A 15,741-nucleotide genomic window follows, 5' to 3' on the forward strand; every position below is an offset into this window, starting at 1 on the left:
TGATCCAAGTAACCTATTTGACTGCCTTTTCCACTGGACAAAGCTGTAGACACCTTTCTCCAGAAGTAGGGTGGCAACTATGCTGACTTTCAAATAACAAATTTAAGGCAGTTAATTAGTTTTGTTCCTTGCTTGTACAACTTACTATATCACGAAGTACCTTTATTTTCATTAGGCCAAGGTTGTGTGAACATTTGCTTCATAGATTTCCATAGGAAATGTTGTGCCAACAGAAAATACATGATTGTAGAAACACAGAAATGGGTTGCAAATATTAAAAAAAGTAAAATCAAATGGCTGTCTAGTTAGAACAGAATTTTATTTTATTTTTTTTCCAAAAAGCAAAGGAAAATTTTTTTTTTCTAACCAGCTCAACTTAAAGATGTAATATGTGGTTTATATAATCAGCTCTTACTCATACATACTCTTTCTTTGAGGAATGATATAAAGAAAGTGAGAACCTACATTATATATGCATCTGCAACTAATTTGCATAATGTGAATTTTCTCATGTTGTATTGGAACTGTTTCTAGTTATATACTCTGTTGCATGGTGCACACAGGCTGCATGATGGCATTTTGCAGGATTGGACACAGGCAAAATTTGATTGAAAGCGGTGGTTAGTGACCAATGTATTGAGGGCAGACAAAGGAACAGCTGCTGAATCTGTGTTTCTGTAGGGTCTATAAATCGTAATACAGCAGGTCGCACTAACAGACAGCACATAAGCTGTATCAACAGGAAGTGCTTTATGCTGGCCTGTGATTCAAGCATTGCATTTCACGTGTCATCCCATGCACAAAAGGAGTCTTTTGTTCCTGCTTCTGATCTGATATCAGAGATTATCTATTGTCTGAGGTCAAACACTGCATTTTTCCTACATTTGAAGCAATTTCTTGCTATCTATGATGTAATGGCAGATAATTAGTGCTGCTGGTTAAATACACATTTAATAATTTTTTCACATTTAAAAAAATATTTTTATAACCTAGAAATGTTCACTGTTTTCTTCTGCAATAAATTGTGTTGTGTATGTACCAAATAATGAAAACTGTTGTTACCTGCAATATGGACTTAACTTTCTGGCTACGGTAGCTGCCTAGAGCTGTGTATAAAATATGCCGTAACATACAAAATGTTACTTACAGCTGCTTTATAATAAAGCCACTTTTGTTTGGAATGTGGGTACCTTTTCTGTTACAATCACAACTTGCAAAGTTGTGTTGGACACGTGGGTGTAATATTTAACGAAACTCGGTAAATAATGATCTACTCTGTGTTAGAAATGGTTTTGAAAAAGATTAACTCCATGTTTCCTTTTTCCATGGGAAAATGCACTGCTTGTGAATGACTGCATTATGTGTTTTGTAATTCCAAATGTGTAATAGAAGAATATAAATCTACAACTTTATGTTGTGTAACATTCTGTTTATTATTCTGTTTCTTTTAGGTACATTTAAAATATCATATGATGGGGTTGTCTTGCTTAACATAGAACCTACCAGTGGAGCGGTAGAGCCGAATTCTGTAAAGATGGTTAAAGTGGATATCTGCACAGATGTACCCAGAATCATCAAAGAAGTGATAAAGTGAGTGAATGACTGAAGAAATCCAGCTCTATAAATTACATTTTGGTCTGTTATTAATTCTAATCTTTATTATGAATGTTTAAAAAAGTTAAGCTGCTAGGTGTCAGTTGCTGTCTTCCACATTTATTTTTATTAAATTAATTTGATGAGTATATTAACTCCACAGAACAGTGAGACATAAATTGTGAATCTAGCTGTTATTAAAGATCTCTCAGAAGTCATAATGATACAGGATATTTGCACATTTCTCAGTATACAACTAACCAAGAACACTTGAATCTTTCACCTTACTACTCATCATGTGTTCCTTACTTTTTTACCTTCTGTTACTTTGCTATTTTTTTTTTGTCTCTCTGTATTTCAGGAGTCTCAGAAACATTATGATGTCCTTTGGTGTATCTTATTTGAAATGGAGGCAATGTATTTGCAACCAGTAACTCTCTTAAGAATGGACTATTTTTAAATACCTACCTTGTTTCTCTTCAAAAGATGAATATAGACTTTTTAGGAAGTGCCAGAATTTGGAAGTGGATACCAATCTGGAGAGTCCTTTTCCATCCTGTTTTCTTATAACAGTTAATAGGGTGTGGTTGGGTTGTGGGTTTTTCTGGGTTTTTTTTGTTTGGGGTTTTTTTGGGTGTGTGTTTCCTGTTTTGTTTTCAGATGTGGTGGGTTGACCCTGGCTCAAGGCCAGGTGCCCACCAGAGCCGCTCTATCACTCCCCTCATTCACTAAACAGGGGAGAAAAGGCATAACAAAATGCTTGTAGGTCGAGATAAGGACAGGGAGAGATCACTCACTAATTATCGTCACGAGCAAAACAGACTGAACTTAGAGAGGGAATTCATCTAATTTATTACTAGGCAAAACAGAGTAGAGGAATGAGAAAATAAAATCAACTCTTAAAACACTTCCCCCCACCCCTCCCATCTTCCTGGGCTCAACTTCACTCCCGGCCTCAACCTTCCCCCCCTCAGCGGCACAGGGGGACGGGGAATGGGGGTTACGGTCAGTTCATCTCACGGTGTTTCTGCCGCTTCTTCATCCTCAGGGGGAGGACTCCTCTCATCGTTCCCCTGCTCCAGCATGGAGTCCCTCTCATGGGGTGCAGACCTTCAGGAGCAAACTGCTCCAGCGTGGGGTCCCCCATGGGGTCACAAGTCCTGCCAGCAAACCTGCCCTGGTGTGGGCTCCCCTCTGCACGGGTCCACCGGTCCGGCCAGGAACTTGCTCCAGCGTGGGCTTCCCACGGGCCACAGCGTCCTTCAGGTGCCTCCACCTGCTCCGGCATGGGGTCCTCCATGGGCTGCAGGTGGAATCTCTACACCCCCTCATCCTTCCTCCATGGGCTGCAGGGGGACAGCCTGCTTCACCATGGTCTTCACCATGGGCTGCAGCGGGATCTCTGCTCCGGCGCCTGGAGCACCTCCTGCCCCTCCATCTGCACTGACCTTGGTGTCTGCAGAGTTTCTTACATCTTCTCACTTCTCTCTCTGGCTGCAAAAGCTCTCCCTCTCTAAGTGTTTTTCTTCTTCTTAAATATGTTATCACAGAGGCGCTGATTGGCTTGGCCTTGGCCAGCGGCGGGCCCGTCTTAGAGCCGGCTGGCATTGGCTCTGTCAGACACAAGGGGAGCTTCTAGCAACTTCTCACAGAAGCCACCCCTGTAGCCCCCCTGCTACCAAAACCTTGCCACGCAAACCCAACACATTAGATTATTAAGATATGCCTTAAAGTCCAATTCTTCCTGTTCTTGCTTTTTGTAGCCTGTTGGAAAAGGAAATGAAATGGAAGGAGAAAAATTCTATTAGAGTGAAAGGGAAGACAATATTTGCATTTTGCCTTATAGTTACATCCTTCTTCATATATTTTCTTTGGTTACTGAATTTCAACCATTTGGTTTCCAAGTGTCATGCTTTGTGCCTTTCCTTTGCTGTGCAGACTACCACCACTGTTTTCTTCACCCCATCTTGGTTAAACAGCTGCTTTCTCCAGCAGTCTAGTAGATAGTTCATCTGTTAGACTGAAAAAACATAACTACACAGAGCTCAGATTTCATTCTTTAACCATTCCCTGCCTTAAATTCTACATAATTCTGTCAGTGAATTTGTCATTTCTTAGTAGTCATTGCTATATCCTTTAGACTAACTGAAAACTTAAGTTTCCTTGTCAAGCCTTGCACAAATATATAAATATATGCATATACATGTGCATATATACGCATTTAAACAAATAGAGTAATATCGTAAGTCTTACAATGGGTATTTGATGGAAATTTGGCTTGGAGAAATAGTGCGGTTTTCATGGAAACATCCTGGTTATTTCAATTTGCCTTGTCCTCTAAGCCTTTTGCTTCTATGCACAAGCAAAATTCTTTTCAGAGGAATCTACTCATATTTTTTTGAGATTTCTTTTCTGTCTTGGAGAATCCCAGAGTCATGCTTCAGAAGTTGAAAGATGATATTTAGAGAGTTTGAGATCCTCTCCCAGATGTCTTGTGTAGTTATATGTGTATTCAAAACAAAGATTTTTTAAAAATTATTTATTATTTTCAGCTCAGAGGCTATTCAAAGGGTAGTTGATTCTATTAGAACAAGATGTTATATTACTAAATTTGATTCTTTTGTGCAACAAGAACAAATATGCTTTGTTCCAGTAGAATTCTAATAAAAAAGATTTGTACAATGTCTATAAAGTCTTTTGGTGTTTTGTGGTATCATCAAGATCAAGCATTCAGACAGGAACAGCAACAGTTATTTTATGGTTATTCAGATGAACTTCTAGCTGAAGTTGCCTAAGAGAAAATTACTCAGTATAGGCCAAAACTGATATCTAGATACAAAGATTCTCAGAAATAAGAGCAGTGTTTCATCTGTGGACATCTCTGATTCTTTTGAAAATTGTTTCAAACATTAAAAAAAGAGGGAAAACTCAAAAATCTCCCCAAAACTCTACCATGTAATGTATGATTCTTCCTGATTGGTAATATTCCTGTTAGGCTGTTAAGTATCACATTGTCAAGTACACTCTTCCCCCCTCCTGCTTAGTTTATCTATGGAAAGCCAGTGATTTAAATGCTCTGATTTAGTTCAGTTTTGCATAGGTTCTAATATAAACAAAACCAATTATTTCTAACACTTTTCTACATTACCTATTGCTGCTTGCTACACTTACTGACAGAGTGGAGTTGGAAGGTCATGGCTGCACTGAACTATGGATCAAAGCTGTTGTGGTTGAACAAGTTCTTAAAGTTCTAGGAGTGTCGTGTGGAAATATATTGGAATGCATTAACTTTGGACCAGTTTACTTTGGATCTTCAAAGACTGAACAAATATCTTTATACAATGAAAGTCCTGAGTGTATGGACTGGGTAGCAGTGTTGCAAGACAATGCCATTGGAGGAGAGATGGTAAGAAACTGTTCTGGTTTTTATTTTAGTTGAAAACTTGTTTTAATTTCTGCTTCTGCATTTTTTGTTTGTCAATGATCATCTTCTAGTATTGTTTAATATGTCGTACTATTTCCTGATCAATAGGCTTTCTGAAACTTAAGTCCAACCAGCATTTTTTTTTTTTTTACTATAATTTAACCTTGGAATTAAGTTTTTCTTATTTCTGTTTCACTATATGACATCTTAACCTGAACATTAAGAGCGTTCCCTGGGTGTGTTTTTTCGTTTGGGTTTTTTTTGAGTGGTTTTGTTGTACCTGCTGGATTTCTTATAATTTAGTAGGAGTTATCAAAATATATTTTGGTATTCTAAGATGTTAAGCATATGTAGTTTCACTTGTTTTTCTGACAGTGAAATCATCTGAGTGAGCATCATCTTTAAAAAAGGGAATTCAAAACATTGACATGAAATTGATGTTTAAAAATTGGTTAATTAGCCATGTGATATGTAACTATGTCAGTTCTATTACTTATGTCTTTCTACTCATTGTGAAAGATATGAAAATGTGTGTGTAGGAAAAAACCCAAATGACTAAACAGAAAAGGGGAAGCTGAACAGGCTGAACTATTCCATGTTTTGATTATTTTTTAGGGGACAGATCTTCAGAGGAGTGCAGATGCTGCTTTACAAGACTTAAGCTTCAAAAATAGAACAAGAGATGTAGATGTTTCCACCTTGATCTTGTGCATCCCCAATCAAGGAACCTTGCTACCTTATGAGAAATCTTTGGTTACATTGTGCTTTAGTCCAAAGTGAGTGAGCGGTCCAAGTTAGACACGCACACACAAGCTGATTACTCTCAACTATTCTGTAAAGAGCTGTGTTAGAGAAAATAATTTTAAATTAATGTGTCTGCAAATTTTTTTCTGAATGACTTCTTATGTATTTGCATATGTTAAAAGAAATTGCTTGGCATCATACTACAAATGAGAAAGCAAAGTCTGAAGTGATTATCTGGGAGACATTTTATAATACATTGAGGATGAGTTTGAACAAAGAATTGGTTAAGCTTGTCTTGCAAGACCAAGAATTTTATTATATTTTGCCAAAGGAACTAATTGCAGTTCCCATTAAATATATTGAATCTCTAAAGATTGTTGAGAGAGTACTACAGTGTCAAATTAAGTGCCTTTTTAATGACTGCATATTTATTTCATAAAGATATAGTATATATGCAGCATTATGAAAAAATATATCTATTTCATCACCAAGAGACTGAGACATTTTGGAGAGCTTTCATTCCATTAAAAAAAAAAAGTAAGTATAAAGCAACATTCCTTCTTTGGATAATAAAAGAAGAAGATGTACTCTTGCTATTTTCCCTTACTTAAGATCTAATTATAAGTGATTATTATGCATGTAATATTAGTTTTGAGAACCGTCGTGGACTGGAAAAGATATCAAATGACCAGCATAATAAGCATACAGATATTGTTGATCTTAAATTTGTTAATGTTCCATTTTCTGAAAGGAAGTATGAAGGTCATTTGTAGAAGCTGTAAGCAACAGCAAAGCCGCCAGACTAAATAATGAAAAATAAGCCTTGACTTTTTTTGTGGGTTGGGGTTTAATGGTTTGTTTTTTTCCTCATCTTGTAATTAGAGATTGTGACTCTTACAGAAAATTTAAAAGGGACTTTGGAGTGAATGACTTGTCACAGAAACAAGATTACGTACTATTTCTGAGATTTGAAACTGTTGTGAATAAAAATGGCTATCTGCAGGCCCTCAGTGATGGTGCCACATCAATCACAAGTATGTCACCAGAAATGTATAGTCACCATCAGAAATGTGTATATAGATTGTAAAACTGTATATCTTGATTTTTAATTTTCTTCATCATCTTAGCAGTTTTATGGGAAACCTGTATTTATTTTATTTATATCAATACAAATATTGTAACTTACATCTTTAATGCTTTAGCACCAAAACCTCTTTGAGCAGTGAATAGAAAGGAGGAGGGAATCATGCATGTCATGAATACACCTGCTAGTAATGAACACTTAGAACTTAATTATAAATGTAAATATTTGGAGGACAAAAAACCCCCCCCACCCTAGCCATTTGCAAGTCACCAGCACTTTGATAATACTGTTTTTGTGCATTTTCAAGTGAATATTTGATCACCCTCAAATTTCTTAATGAGGGAATATGTTATCAAATAGCCATTATAAGTAAGCATGTCTGTGTTAAGTTTATAGAAAATTGCATTATAAATCATATTCTGTTACAGTATTATTTTGTTTTTGCAACCATACAACTACAGTATGACTTTCTGTTTGTAAGCTAATGTGTGTGAGGTTTTTTTGTTTGGTTTTTTTTTTTGTGTTTGATGCAGTGAATCATCCTCATCACATGGAGTTAGCTTTGACAGGGTCTGGGCTTCCTGTCATGTTAACTTTTAATCCAGGACCAGTTATTAAGTTTATGGACTGTTTCCAGGGTGAACAACCACAAGTCCTGTGCACGCTCAAAAATGAATCAGAATACCTTTCAGTAACATTCAGCTTCCGCAAGACTGCTCACTTTAATATTTCTCCTGAAAAAGGAAAAATTAAAAAAAAATCTGTAAAGGTAATTACATCTTTCTTTTAGATTATGTAGATGTGCAGATTGCTTTACAGTGGTCAGTGATGGAATTTCTTGAAAGTAAACTAGAACCATTTCAGTAGCCATGACATTTAATATCAATCAAATATATAATTTTTTTCTCCTTATGTAGAGTGTTTTAATGCTCTTTCCTGTATTCCAGGAAGCAACAAGTATTGCTTTAAATTTGGAAAAAATAATTGTAGTACTAAAGGAACTTTACCCAGGTTTTTCCTGGCTTTAAATTTTTTATATTTTACTGACTTGAGAAGATTGATTTATGCTCAAACCTTTGCAGGATCATTTTCATTGCTTTCAGTAAATCACAAATACTCGAGTAACATAACATATCTTTTAATGGAAGAAACTTTGCCAAATTTAAGGCAAATATGGAGACATTTATAATTTCACAAACATGTAACTCAGGGTACAAGAGAGAGCAAATTGTCCCGGAAATGAGCAAGTGAGACTTTTTGGTGTTCTAATATGTAGCAGTATGAGGAAATATAAAACTGCTAATTTATGTGTGGCAGTTGGCATATTCTAAAAGCCCAGTTGTGAACACCTATCTCACAAGTAAGTGCGGAGAGAAATGACTCAAACAGAATTACACAAAAGTTTTCTCTTTGCTTTTCTGCCTCATATGTCTCATAATGACTTTTCTTTTACAGGATGTGATATTTTCATTTTCTCCACATCAATTAGGAATATTTAAAGTGAAGCAAGTTGTGGATATCATTGGTACAGGACTAGAGAAAAATAATTTACAGGTTTTGAAGACAAAATCCTTTCACCAAATATATTTGAGCTTTATTGGTGTATGCAAATCTAAACGAAAAAAAATTTTATTCAAAATTAATCCTGGTAAGACACTGAAAATGACAACTGATAAAATGTTTTAACAGTATATTTTTAACATTTTAGAAGATGATTTCTTACTATTTTTTTATTTTTAAAAAATAATCTCTCTTGCAGTTGAGGAAATGCTCAATTGTATGACTTGTACCCATGAGCATATAAAACAATGGCTAAAATAATGGTAACCCCCCATCAGATTTTAACAAAAATTGACCTATTAAAACATAAATTTTCATCATATGATTATTTAACTTTTATAAATCAGAAAATAAAATCTTCAGTTTTTGGCAGCGATGCCATTAACACAGTACCAGTATGTTTCAGTTGTACGTGGAGAGATAAGTAAAGCACAGAAAGAAGTTAGGAAAGATAACAGGGTATTCTTTATTGATTGAAAGTCACTACTGCCAGATGAATCTGCCAGTTAATGCACATCCATTGACTCTTCTCATCCTATGAAGCATATGCCAGCATCAAGAATCTTTCAGGATATGCAATAATTAGTCTCTAATTTGTTCCTCGCGTTCCTTACGTCTCTCATGAACAATCACTTTACAGTAGATTTGACTAAGCCTGTCATTGGATTTTAAAACCAGTCATGGGAAACATAGCCTTTTTTAGCATCAAATAAGCTGTAGCATCTGCAGGTAGTACTAGAGCAACAGGGCTGTCCTGTACAGTGGTGCATCTGGTTTCTGTGTGTAGATAAGGAGGGGAGCTTGAATGCTCCTTAACTGACTACTGCCCACTTGAAGATGTACTCGCTAATGAAAAACAGGAAGGCAATACCCATTTTTTTCAGAGAGAGCATTGTGGGGAAGTAAAAAAAAGGAAGTAATTGGAAAGTCAGGATAAAATGCTGTTCTTTCTACAAATACTAGGATGGTTGATAAGCCATTGGACATTCCTGCTACTTTCAGGAAGGTATCTCAAGTCCATGGCAATCAAGAATTGATGAGAAACTAAAGTTTTGCAATTTCTGGGTTTTATTGTTGAAATCCAGAACTCCTGCATTTTTTCCTGCCTCAAAACCACAATTATAATATCTTTGTGTGCATCAAAGATTTAATGTAGTGTTCAAGTTTTGTCATCTTTTCTAAATGCTTTACTATTTGCTCTATCAGTGTCCCCATTCTGCTCCTATTTGCAGGATTATAAAGAGGTTATGAGGGATATCTGTACTCTGTAGGCTGCTGCTATCTGTGTTTTCCTTTAAGCTTCATTGATGTGTGGAGGGAAAGTGATTTTGTTTTTCAGATCCTTATATAGATGGGTTCTATATCTTCCTGTTCTTTTCTCTCAGTTTCTGTGGATGAGTATGTGTACTTGTCACTGTATTTGGTGGAGGGGCGGAGAGACTGGAATGAAGCTTTTTGCAAACTGTGCCTCCCTGGGCGCTGGAAGTTGTAATCACTTGTATAGATTGAAGGATGGAAAGGAGAGGGTTTTGTAGCCATTTAAGAGTAAAGTAAGGGTAAAGTGGGTAAACCCAATATGTTTAGTTTAACGTATCATTTTTTTTTGCAGATGACGGAGGAAGAGGCAGTTGAAGAATTGATTAACTTATTTATAGTGCTGTTTTAAACGTGTATCTTTATGTAGGAGGAGTGAGCAAACACATCGCCTAGTTTCTGTCATAATTTTTCTCTTTAACTTTAATGTATATGTGCTTTTCTAAAACTAGAGTGAAAAAGATCCAAACTCTCTTTTTGGTTGTGATAACTTAGGAGTTCTTTGTAAAAAAAAAAAAAAAATCACACCTGTGTTTGTAGCCCTTAAGACAAGCCTTAGGACACTGCAGACAGCGTTGCGACAGTGTCGGCTCTGAGTCTTTGGTCATGTGCACATGCAAGATAAAGCATTACAGTTGGAGATAGTAGTAGTGGTTTGGGCTCTAATATTCGTCTGTGATCTAGGCCAGGGAAAGTGTTCAGCTGTTAGTGTGGTCTGAATGCTGCCTTCCCTCTTGTGTGGGGAAAACATAATGGGATGGGTGACTGATTGTTGGGCTGCTGGGTAGACTGGTATAAATTAAGAAATTTTTTTTAATACTTTGAATTTTGTTTAGAAAGTGTTAGTAAAAGTGTATGTAACATGTTTTATTTGAAATTTAAGGTATAACACCAAAGATTTCCAATGCAACTGGACAGTTTGTAGCTGATGGCACAGGACAGTGCACTGATACAGCACCTGTGGCAATACTTAAATCAACCCAAACACAAATTCATAGTCATTGGATAAACAGGAACTGTGAGGATGATGCACTTATAGCTTTTCCTAATGACCGCGCAGCCAGCATTAGGCCTAGTGAATGGAATAAAAAGTACAGGTAAAAATTATGTGAATATAATATTTAAACCTACACATTTGTATGTACTGTATAGTAGATCAAGATTGGTTACTCATATGACAGTTTATTTTTTTTTTTCTTTTTTTTTAAGGCTGAAAGTTCTTTAAAATTCATTGGATTCTACTCAACCTTGAGCCTATTGCACATAAATTTATCTAGTTGCTTTTCTTATGTGAAACTACAAATGTAGCTATTACAGTTTCAATATTTCATTTTTATGGTTGCCTTTACAAGTTCAAATATTAATAATCAGCTGTGATAAAAAGAATGTTTGCAATGAAATATATATATATATCTATGGCAAAATCGATATGTTTTCTTTCTAACAAGACTCAGAATCATTTTACACATGTAGTGAAACTACAATTTTCTTTGAATATTTAGGACTATTTTCACAAAGACAGAGAGATATAATTATATAGATCCAGAGTTTTCTTATACTGACTGTGAACGACTGTCAAAAGAAGCACATAAGCAATACTACGCAGACTTCATTTCTAGTTTAAGACAGCATCGTTTACAGAAAGATGCTGCTAGGTAAGACTTTGTTTAAAGGATAAATAAATACTTCAGGCTCATATGAAAAATATGTGGATATACATGCCAAATTGACTTAGTAGCACCATTCATATACCTAAATTTGTCCCATGCTGAAATGTTTATGATCTTGGGACCTTCATTTATAAGGCATTCAAAACCCATTTTGTTCAAATGTTCATTTAGACACTTAGAGATCACTTCCTGGGTAAAATACAGAGACAGAAGCATGAAACTTAAAATAAGATGCCAAGTTTTAAGAAGAGTTGGTTATGGTTAATAGGAAAAACATAGCATTAATTGTATTGGATTTTCTTTTATTTTTATATAAATAAATTGTATATATTTCCAACTAGTATGTCTAGCTCACCTAAAGTGATGGATTCAGTATGTAAATTATGATATAATTTGTTGAATGAAGCAGATAAAATTAAAGCATTGTATTGGTCTTCTAGCTTTATCTTATAGTAAATTATTGCTTCATGAATGCGTGTATTTGTTTGGTATGCTGTGGAGCAAAATCATGGGAAAGCAGAACTGACAGCTCTGCTACTTTTAAAAGTTTTAACTAAAAAAACCTCAATAAACCAAACCAGGAAAAAAAAGCCTGTAAAGCCTCTAAAGCAAGAGAAGTAATACCTTGAGAGTGTTAAGTTTGCAAGACTCATTACTTAAAAATTAATAATGCCAGTGGATTATTCTTGTAATCTCAATTTACCTTGCTCTGTGTATATACATCATGATTCAGACAAGGCCTGCAGAGCTGGATTTATTTTATTTTTATGCAAGCAGATGATCTGTGGTTTTCTTGAAAGAAACTGGTGTTGTGTAGTGGGTGAACTGTTGTTTATATCACCATTCAAGGTATATTGCATGAGGAGCAAGAACAGAGAGGAAAATTTCACAGTTATCAATCAGATGAATTTCACTGTTATTATCAAATATAGTAATAATATGCATACTTGATCTGAAATATCTGTTTAAGATCTCTGGAAGTTTCAGATCTCTTGATTGCAGGTGAAATTGATCATAGCTGAACTTTGGCCAAGAAAAGTTAATTGCTCTGAAAATTAGGCTATAAGTGATCCAGTTCAGACATATGCAATTAAAGGATCCTTTGTAATCTTGGTATTTGCTAAATTTAAGTGCTTGACTTTACAACTTGCTTGTTCTTTAAGAGGTATTTTAGATATAATATTTATATTTTGGTAGCCATAATGCTTGTGACCTATTGAGCTAAGCAATTGCCACAAATGTGCAATAGATGTTAATCCTTGCCTAAACAATACAAGGCTTTTCAAGGCATTTTCTGTACTTCAGCTTTTTTTTTTTTTTTTTAAATAATGAAATATTCCTACTTAAGGTATTATCTGTGTTTAAAAATCTTTAATAATTTAATGTGCAAAACATGCAATGCTCAAATGTCTAGGTTTCCATATTCTTTTTTTTTTCCCTCCCCTATAGGCAGTTTTACATTTATAATAATTCTGTGAACATAGGCCTTAAACCAGCTGAAGGTCTTATGTCACCAAAGATCTCAGTCACAGATTTTCACAAGGAGAAGCTACAGTTCAAAATGCTTCCTTTAGATGAGAATTGCCTATTAACTAGTCGAAAATTGGCAGCAATTGGTTCTAAATCTTCAATCAAAGAAGTAAGTTCAATGTTTGAGTAGTAATGTAAGCATAATGTCTTTACCATATTAAAAAACATAAGAATTTTGATCTTACTCTGAGAAGATGTCTTGTGTTTATCACAGATTTGGAATGGGCTTAGTGCTATGCCATCTTCTACCCAAGAGAAGGAAGATTGTAGTTTAACACTGACATCCAAGCAGCTTCATCAAATATTCATTGGTAAGATTTTAAATTTGGTTACTAAATGCATATAGTTGTTATAAAAGCATTTATTTATAGTAACACAATTTATGTTCATAATTGTTCACCTTAAATAGAAAATAGCTTTATTTGGTGGCAGCCTGATATCTACAGTAGTGTTTAACTAAAGCTTTGTACTCTTCAGAAAATACTGAGATGTGATTAGGTATCAACATGTAAAAGGAGACCTTCCTTTAGAGACTGCTCACACTACAGCCTATTATAGTGAAATCAATGCAGTGTAGTATGAGGGTTGCTCATACCCTTTTGCTTTGTTATTGGATAGTATCTGGACCAACATTAATATCAGAAAGATTCATGGGAGTGTTCAGAATATTTCTAGGAATTAACAGTAAACAGTGATACCCCCAAAAAGTCAAACTTCTTTAGGGTCCTCCTTCAAAGTAATTTCAGTGGAATGCTCTGTGATAGGGAGTAACACCTTCTAAAGTCTGTGAGAGACTCTCCTATTAATAACACTTGGTACTAAAAGTGGTCTAAGCTCATTTTTTCTTCAATAAAATTATTTAGCAGCAAAGTGAAAATTTTCAGTACTTTCTGGGCATTTTTTGTTTTCAGTGAAGCCAGAATTTGAATAGTATAGCTGGGTATGCTGTTACACTTGGGGAAAAGTAGAATAAGATAAACATATTAATACGAAAAGTACTTAGAGTTTTGTAAGGTGTTTGATTAGTGCCATGAGCACTAAAGATTGCAGACCAGAATAAAAACTGGTGATAGCAGTAAATAAAGTAGTGAGATAATTCTGTCACCATCAAATTACATGCATTATTAAACCAAATGGTCACACATCAGTGAGCAAATAAACAGGTTAAGTATATAAACTCTCAGTGAATTGCTGGTTGTCTAGCCATTTAAATATCTGATTAATGAAAATAAGTATTTATGATTATTAATAATGCCTTTAGTGATTAGCATATTGCTTTTCCTATTTTAATAGCTGGCTAACAGACAGTATTAAGAAATAAAGGTTAGCTCTGGCTTTTGAGTTGTACTACTGAAAACATTCACAGAACATGGATGGTATTTACTTCCAAATTTTAGTGTGAATTTGTTCTGCTACAGGATTGTTCTAGCTGACTAATTCTGTAATTTGAGGAACTAAAATGTTTTAATCATAAAGTTTTAGTAGTTACGCTTCCTTACATTAACTTTTACTTTTTAATGTTGAAGATTTATTTCTTATATATTCCAGGTCCATCTACTATGGATTTTGGTGATGTTTGTGTGTATTCTACAACAGCCAGAAAACTGCACATCGTCAATAATTTGTCAGTTCATATATGGATACAAATTGAGATTGAAATTGATGAATTACAGGAGACGAGTCCGTTGTCTCAGGTGGTGCCTCCTCTTACAAAGACCCATATTCCTGTTGTATTCGAGACAAGCACTCTTGGAATGTTTAAAAGGTAAGGCTTCTTATATTTGTCTTGATTTACATATTTTCTTTGCAGTAGTAAAATTAAAAAAAAAATCATGTGGCTTGTTTAAACTCAGTGTAATTATGATAAGTGGTTAATGGTGTACACTCATTTGTGGTGATATTGCAATAATTAATGCAGCTTTATGTTGTAAAAATTTGCTAGTATAGTCATGTTTTTTAGGATTTAATAAAAGTACAACAAACTGTCTTGTCAAAAGCCCATACAGCCACAGGTATATCAGGGGAAAAAGTTTGCTATTACAATGTATTTGTCAGGAGAAATTTTATGGAAAATACTGTGCTTTTTCCGGCATATTGTTGCATCGCTACATCTATGCTCAGACCTTTTGATGCACCTCATGGGTAAATGTATAGGCAAACTGTTTTATAGCCTTCTGGTATGCACATGGAACTCTCACTTCACTAATGCTGTTAAAATGACTGTATGAGGTTAATCATCCTTTGGGATGATCTTCACTTTGGATGTGATTTAAGTTGTATGCAAAACAATTACAAATTGTTTTCTCTTATCAGTCTTAACTGTGTGTTCACCCCCAATTATTTTGTTAAGTATTTTCTTGCTAACGATTATATCTTACATAAATCTTACTCTGCAACATAATAAATAATAAAAATATTGAGAAATACATATTTTTATGTTACAGATCTTTCACTTACACAATAAACAACCAACACCTTGGGCATGTGCTGGTAGTTGCAAAAGCAGTGTCTGTTGAACTTGAGCTGTCTGCAAGGGAAGTGATTTTAAATCCTATTCCTGGCTACCTAGCAGAGACAGAATTTAGAACAACTGTCAGGGTATACAATCCCAGAAACCATCCTGCTGAGTTTACTTGGAAACCTATAATTACAGAAAGAGGAACTGCATTTTCTATACAGCCAGCCAAAGGTATACTATGCAAGTACAGTGTGTGCGCACGCATCTTAAATGTCAATAATGTAAGACAAACATTCAGTTTGTGCTATAAACTGTATTTTTTTTAGATTTGGGGCAAAATCAGTGTATCACCAAAAATAGTATC

At 35.0% G+C, this 15,741-nt stretch overlaps 1 protein-coding gene across 1 annotated transcript in view; it reads left to right on the forward strand.

Moving 5' to 3' along the window:
* CFAP47 (cilia and flagella associated protein 47) overlaps positions 1–15,741 on the forward strand; it is a 362,349-nt gene that overhangs the window by 10,402 nt on the left and 336,206 nt on the right. Inside the window, 12 exon segments of the mRNA XM_054819861.1 lie at positions 1,452–1,590; positions 4,771–4,999; positions 5,633–5,793; positions 6,662–6,795; positions 7,379–7,614; positions 8,301–8,493; positions 10,603–10,816; positions 11,222–11,374; positions 12,839–13,028; positions 13,134–13,230; positions 14,468–14,684; positions 15,364–15,608. Of these exon segments, the coding sequence (XP_054675836.1) occupies positions 1,452–1,590; positions 4,771–4,999; positions 5,633–5,793; positions 6,662–6,795; positions 7,379–7,614; positions 8,301–8,493; positions 10,603–10,816; positions 11,222–11,374; positions 12,839–13,028; positions 13,134–13,230; positions 14,468–14,684; positions 15,364–15,608 (2,208 nt within the window).

The sequence above is a fragment of the Grus americana genome, chromosome 1, assembly GCF_028858705.1.
Source record: "Grus americana isolate bGruAme1 chromosome 1, bGruAme1.mat, whole genome shotgun sequence".
In the NCBI taxonomy this organism is placed as follows: domain Eukaryota; kingdom Metazoa; phylum Chordata; class Aves; order Gruiformes; family Gruidae; genus Grus; species Grus americana.